The sequence below is a fragment of the Humulus lupulus genome, chromosome 1, assembly GCF_963169125.1.
Source record: "Humulus lupulus chromosome 1, drHumLupu1.1, whole genome shotgun sequence".
NCBI classification, from domain to species: domain Eukaryota; kingdom Viridiplantae; phylum Streptophyta; class Magnoliopsida; order Rosales; family Cannabaceae; genus Humulus; species Humulus lupulus.
In genome coordinates, this window is record NC_084793.1 from 162571602 (window position 1) to 162579186 (window position 7585).

General features: G+C 34.5%; 1 protein-coding gene and 1 pseudogene across 2 annotated transcripts; both read right to left on the minus strand.

Moving 5' to 3' along the window:
- Positions 1–506: 506 nt before the first annotated feature.
- Positions 507–3837, minus strand: LOC133799908 (7-dehydrocholesterol reductase-like). 2 transcript variants are annotated; one of them, XM_062237901.1, is made up of 7 exons: positions 3453–3837; positions 2818–3080; positions 2200–2300; positions 1655–1780; positions 1487–1551; positions 1088–1170; positions 507–753 (listed from the first exon to the last, which is right to left on the minus strand). In XM_062237901.1, exons 1-7 carry the CDS (start codon positions 3557–3559, stop codon positions 617–619), a joined length of 882 nt encoding a protein of 293 aa, XP_062093885.1. In that variant the 5' UTR covers positions 3560–3837; the 3' UTR covers positions 507–616. The 2 variants fall into 2 exon arrangements, with proteins under 2 accessions (XP_062093885.1, XP_062093890.1); XM_062237906.1 differs by having other exon boundaries at positions 2818–2944; positions 3453–3833.
- On the minus strand, positions 3577–7585 carry LOC133823973 (type II inositol polyphosphate 5-phosphatase 15-like; annotated as a pseudogene).

The following is a 7585-nucleotide window of genomic DNA, read 5'->3' on the forward strand; positions in this document are numbered from 1 at the left end:
CAATAACACATTTTTAGGTGCTATAATATTCAAATAATAACATTTAGATAGAGTTTTTGATTATAAATTTGAAGTTTAATCTTGTATTTTTTCATAACACTTTTCAACTGTTACATTTGATTATTTTGATAACATTTTTAGTTTGTTATATTATATAAACCATAACGATTTTTTACGCTTATAATATGCTTTTAAATCATAACATATAGTAATAAAATTTTAAATTTTATTTTGATAAGTATACTTATATGGTTTTTTTTTAATTAAAAGATTTTCATTATTGTATTTTGATAAAAAAAAATCAAAATTAATCATAAAATGTAATTCTCAAGAGATTGATAAACCATAAGTATTACATTAAACAATAACTAATTCAAACTATAAATGTGTCTACTTCATGAGATCTTAGTTCTAACTTAAGTTTGAAAGCATAACATAATAAAGTTTCATAATCTTGAACAATTTTTACTTCAAAAATGAAAAATAGAAACAAAACTTTATAGTAATTTTCCTAAACAAGAAAAGTTTTTGGTCATTGAAGATGAGAGAAATACAACATCCATAAAGTTGACCATTACAAAAACAACAATAACAACAACATGATACCAGCCTGCCATCATTTAATTTGGAAAGGCTGAATATACATGCCATTCTCAACATAGAACAAACACTTGTGCAACATTTTCTCAGTAAATTCCAGGGATGACCCTGTACCGAACCTTCTCGCAGTACGATTTCCAGTATTTTCCATACCTACAATAACAATCACATGTCAAGATTTTATGCCTTTATCTGTATGAAAACGCGCAAACCATTATTCATTTCTTCTACTTATTTATTTTTCTCTACACTGGCATCGGTTTGTAAATTGTCTACACCTGTTGGACCAGAAACCACTAACATGATCAGAGTTTGTCTCTCCCATACAAGCAAATAAACTAGTAGCACTCGTAAGGTAAGTTTTAACTAATGAATTACCTCAACTTCGGGATCTATTTGAAAAACTAAATTTGGAAGGTTTACCTTTGCAATTTTTTAAGGGACATATAATTTTTCATAAACAAATGATGAGATTGTGTTTGCTTACTTGGATCAGCACCGATCATCATCCCTTTTCGCCCGGCCGAGGAGAAGGATTGTAAGAAACACCACATAAAAGTAGGGTAAAGCCTGCAGGACAAAAGTGATTCAATTCAAACACAACTTCTAACAACATAAACAAATCTAAACCCCAGAAGGAAAATTACTTACGTGGTTAAAAAGAGCTGGAACAGTCCAGAAAAATGCAGCTAATATTTCTGGGACATGGTGGTTATGAATGAAAGCTAATATTGCACAAGTGGCAGTTATATTTACATGGATCAGCTAAAATTACTTACTTGGATCAGCTAATATTTCTTCTTGGTTATGAACCCCCCGCATTCATAACCAAGAAGAAAAAAAATCCAGCTAGTTCATATTTACATGGCAGAGCCTGAAAACGTACCATCCCGAAGTTAAAAGAATGCTGCTTTTTGTTTCCCCAGTTGTGGTAGTGTAAGTGGCAGTTATCTGTGAAACAGAAAGGGGAGAATTATGTAGGATTTAGCAGCAGATATACAGAAAATTGTATGTATAATGAGAACCAAATAACGAGTTTCAGAGAACCATATACCTTTGATGGAGCTTTACCCCAAACCAAAGCTTTGCCATTTGTTCTGCGAAACTCTTGCCTTTGCCTATCACAGTCGTAGTTGATGTATATGCAAAGAATGCCTGCTACTAGGATGTAGAGTGCCAACTGTGACAAAGCAAAGTAGACAACTAAAATTAAGAATTAATTTAACAGGGACAATGGGGAAATAGGACAGAAAAGAAAGTATGGTTGGTTGCAAAAAAAATCAAGTCTACGCTCATCTCATGGGCTTGGCAGCTTACAAACAAAGTTACAAGCATTCAACTTTTGCATTTGGCTGGTAGAATAGATTTGCAGCTTCTAACTCAAATCTAGAATCAAATTGCCAATATACAGCTTTTACAAGCTAATAATAATATTACTGGTGTATACCAAGGGGAGTTAGCTCAAATGGGAAGACATGTGGTTTGCTTCCATAAGGTCTAAAGTTTGAATCCCACCAAGGTATCTACATAGCCATTGCTATAGTTTCCTACTCTCTAGTAATGCAGAAAAGTGTTCACATTTTGAAAAGGTTGAAATACCTGAGTTCCAAGGTGTACGGGATGATTGACCAGGTACATGCCAGGAGAAGTATATATAGAAGGCACCCATACAAGGCATCCCCAGCAAATATAAAAACCAGCTGTCAAAATGATAGGTACAATGATCCAAATGAGAGAAAGTATGAACAAACCAAAAGAACGGGAAAGAAGCAATAGATAAATTCAGCACTACAAGAACATTTGTTTAATAATTATTTGGTCTCTTCTAATCACAGTGAAAAATTAGGTAGTAGAAACAATTTATCTGCTAAAATTAAGGCCAAGAATTTGCAACGTCATGGTAGCCAATCCAAGTAATTGGGATCAAATACAGCAATAGATGGAAAAGGTTAAAGGGGAAGTAACTATAATCTTCGAATGGTAACGAAAGTAAGAGACTTTAATGATGATGACTTCATAGAAGACGAGTTATCTTATTTCTATCTCACTTAATTCATAAATATAAGTTATGCTTAGTATGCATTCAAAAAAATAATAAGACATCTAAATTTATACATGTTCCAAAATATCAAACCATCCAGAAAATTATTGCCAAAATGATGTTTAATAAAATAATGGATAACAAGGATGGAAAGTTAAAATAAAAGGATGTAGAACCTCGATCATGTGCAATATCCATTGTGCTCCAGTATCCAGCTTCCCACCAAAAAAACTTAGTAACATACACCAGCATCAATATGGTATTAACAAGCATTGAATCAGCCACTTTTCCGTTCACTTCATACTGGTAAAAAGAAAAAAGATAGACGTTAAATACTAGCAAAAGAGCTAAAGAGTGTGTCCACAAAGCAATCTGTTGTAGAAGTGTAAAACAGGAAGGTCGGGTCTGATTTAGAGGTAAGAAATAACCACCAGGCCAGCTGCACGGGCACACAGTAAAGTAAGATTAAGTGTTCTTTTTGTTCAAATGAATTATACAGAGAAACAATCCTTGAACAAGAGGGAAAATGAATTTAATAGATCACTTCCTCTCTATATGTTTCTTAAATTACAAATTTATCAGGATTAGAAATGTCTTTCTAAATTCTTTTACTGATATTTCTTAGCACTAGTGGTGTAGCTTTGCAACAAATTTAAAATTTGAACATTATATCACTAATATATATATAACTGAAAAATAAAACGAGCCAAGTAATAAAAACACAGTATAATTTTGTAATCCTCTCAACCAAACAAAATAAGAACCTGCAAAAGTATAACTATTGTTCTTTTTTAAAAGCAAAACAAGTTACCTCAAGCCAACGAGGAAAGCCAAAGGAGCCTCTAGGACAATGATCTGATGCAAGCCCATCCTCATTAACGATAGTTTGTCCTTCACAAAGGATTTAAAATAATGCATCTCTTTCCCCACATTTATTAGTAATACGCAAGATCGATGTGTCCTTGTTTTGAAGAATTATGTTGTTTGTGCTGATGATCGTTTCGGGAATCTTGCACAGTTTTTCAAGTATAGCTTTGACTTTCTTATTTGTTCCAAGAATCTCTCCAAGCTCCTGTCTCCTAACTGATTCATCAACTCGTGCAATATCAACAGCAAAGATGCAGCGGACAGGCTTATGATCACTGTCTGTCACATCCATGCAACCCTCATACCTATCAAACAGAAGATGGCAGGTATTTAAGTATAAAACCATGGTGTCAGTGTATCCTAGACAGGAGTAGAAAAGATATCAGTATAAGTTGGCACAGGTGTTAGTCCAGTACACAAGAAATTTTAATAAAATTATTGAGCATTTTTTCTCAACTCTGTTCCCTCCCTTCATATGTGTGATTTGAAGTTTTGAACATCAAATTTTGAGCAGATTAATATGAACTAAAGAGCTAGAGACTTAGCCAGAAACAAAACTGATGAGCTTCTTTTGATAAGTACATGCATCCAAATATGGCCTTGACAATCACAACCCTATTAAATACAGAATAAAGAAATGCATCCCTGTAAACCCGTAGAAATTTATCTAGTATCGCACTGGAAGAATTTAAGGGGGTTCTAAAGGCCACCTGGATGGCCTTAGACCAGATAAAAAATTATGAGATACATTCCATTTGTTTTTATACTTTATTGCAATTGGGAAAAAAAAATATATGTTACATATTAGAATCACTTACTGCAATATTAAGGAAACTACAGGACAGTTCAAACTGCATTCTGATGCAGTGGTTGAACGGCTATCACGGTATATGATTCTATCACACCAAGCTGGAATTCGCTTCTTTTCACCTGAATCATACCCTACAAAAAGATAATTTACAAACAAGTCAATTATTTCCGGAAGCTTTTTATCAGCATCAATGAAAAGCTCTATAGCAGGAACAAAAGCCCACCTACAAGATTTTTTTTACCTGCTAAACACCTGATTAGAAGAGATACAAACTACCCCAACCACCCATCTCTCGAACAGTTCAATTGGCATAAACTGAACAATACTACTTGCACAGAAAAAGTTACCTGCTAAACCAACTTGGTGTCTTTCAAACTTGTATGTGGGAGGAAACCTAATATCTGCCTCACACATTCCTTGAAAGACATTTCCAGCTTCCATTTCTGCTCTAAGTTGATCCTTTTCTCTAAGCCAATCGAAACATCTTTGTGACACAAAATCTCTAGCTTCATCACAAGATATACCATCTAATCGATAATTAAGATCACCAAGATATATGACCATGTCTGCCTCAGATAATTCAGGCATCCCTTCAGCAGAGTAGGAAACACCAGTCTGTGAAGACAACAATGCTTCATAAAATGAACTGAAACTATTTAACTTTGAAAAAAAAAATAACTCAGACCAATTTAGCATGCTACAGTGATGACATGTACATACAGTTGTATTTCGAAGCACCTGAGCAGCACATGAAGCACTAGCTGCAACAGAAAGGACCAATGGCAATCCAGATCTATAAACAAGCCAAAATAAATACATTGAGAAGACAAGCGAACTAAAAAAGAATAGGTACAGTATTGTACCGGAAGCGGCATTGAAGAGATTAGTTGGTCGACTGAAGGACATTGTCTAGTATACATGATCAAAGTCTGCATTGCGACGATTAACCGCTTCTAGATGTGCAGCGAAGTGACAGTTAACAAAGCACATTATTCGATCATACACTCTCATCCTCAAACCAACAGCTCCCTAAAAAAAAGTCATCAATTTCTATTTAGACAAAAGGCAGTTCACATATTTACTTATGTTGAGTATATGCATCAGCAGGCATGAACATATATAGATCTATAAGCCAAACAGAAACCATAAAGAAACCGTTTGGAAACCATCAAGTCTTTGAATGAATAAAAGTAACAACAATGTATGCATCACAATCATGTCATTCAAATTAACATAAAGAGCCTACCTTATTACCAATGGCACGCCCAAAGCCACACAGAACTACTGCTGCATCAACATCTCCAACATAAGCTCTAATATCAGTTCTCACCCTAAAGGATGACATTCAACAATCATTAATGAAAAATCTTAACTGACAAAGAGACCATAAAAAGATTAAGTAGGCAGAATGCAAAAGCATGGAAGAGAAGAACAAAAAAATCTTAAATATAAGGTTTCTATCCTTATTCCTGATAAAATCTAGTTCGAGACAAACAAACTAAAAATTACCCACTTGATTTTAAGAAAGTAAGAAACAACTGAGTTCACTTGAGATACAGTTAGTAATAGGTTAAATACTTGAAGTTATTAAGGAGTTAATCAGACACGGCACTTAAAAAATGGTGACGCAAAATTAAGTCTCTACATCTGAGACATTGAAAAAATAATAACAATAACAATTCACAAAAGAGTTTTTGATAGAAAATACCAACCATGCAGCAATAAGCAAGCCTACTAACTGCCTAGAACCAACTCGTTCAAATGTTGATCCTTCATCCAATGTTTTGTTAATCATATCCAGCCACCACTGCCCAACAGAACTCCCCTCAAGACCTACCTACAGTCAGGAAACAAGAAAAGTCATTATAAAAAGAAACAGATATTTAATGTGCTAAAAAAACAAAAGAAATAAATAATCATAAATCATGTTATAATTCCATGTATTAATTCCTTTAATTAATTCTAAGAAAAAAGGCTCGTGATTAGTTGAACATTCACCTCTCATTTTCATTGCATAATTAAATTTTATTCTTTTCCCAGCATTCAACAATCAAATTATTCTTAGATTTACATATTATATTGCATGGGCAAGAGCACTTGATGGAAGCATTAAAGTATCAAATTTAGCAGATAAACAAATAGCATTTACAATTTTACATACCCACATATATAAAAGTACAACTTATGATTAAATTCAGTGTCTAAGATATTGGCTTCAATCATGTTCATTAAAAAATCATCAGGAACATATTGTGCCCATAATATAAGTTATGATTGGTCAAGAACTTCACAAACAATTATTTGAAAATGTCATCTTATATTCATATTGTAAGAGTTCAAAAAAAAAAATTCCACCAAAACTATTTTTAGACGTGTAGAGAGCAAATAGTGGGAAGCGGGAATGTAGGCGTACCATAATGCAAAGGATAAATAACCAGCAGTCCACACTTTGGCTCTGGAATCATCAGATAAGAGGTACTTGACATCGGAATTAAAGACATTGACGAAACCATTTGCAGCGAGTTGGCCCCTTGGGTCAATGAAGGACCTCTCTACAAGTAGTGCAGCCATGGGCCTTTCTTCAACAGTTAAAGATAAAGATCTTTCAATAGCTTCCCAAGGCCATATCTTAATAACACCAGCCTCTGAACCCGACCACAGGTCTCCCCTGGAACAGCAAAAGTCAAGACAAAATTTTCTTTAAGCCAAAGAAAAGAAATTTGGGCAATAAAAAATGTAAATGATAAAGTTAAATCATAACACTGCGGATCCAGTTGAGGTACCATATGCTGTGATAACGAGAGAGAGAACGAGGCCTCTATGAGCCTGCCACGACAAGCTTTGCTTGAAATTGGTTCGAGTTCCAGAAGCAGCAGCATCCTTGAAATTGGTTCAATCTACTGATGAATTCTTAACTAAAATTTTCATATATCTGAAGCTAATGTCAATTTTTTTTTTCAATCAACATGAAAGGAAAAGTTCTCAATTAAATATATGGGATCAATACATATTATATTGGGTTACCTGGGTCTTGGTTTAGCTGCTCCGTGCTCGTGTGTGCTCCAACAGCTCAACGGGAAAGAGTGAAGAGAGACTAAACATGGTGTTGTTCAGTCGGACTTTAGAGTATCGGGGCTTGAGGAAGAGAGAGTCGATAGACTCTGTTAGAGAGAGAGCTTTAGCTAGGCGTGGTCATGGCGTGATGGAGAGAGTCGATAGACTCGGTGAGAGAGAGCGCAATGGAGAATGGAGAGGGAACTGATAAA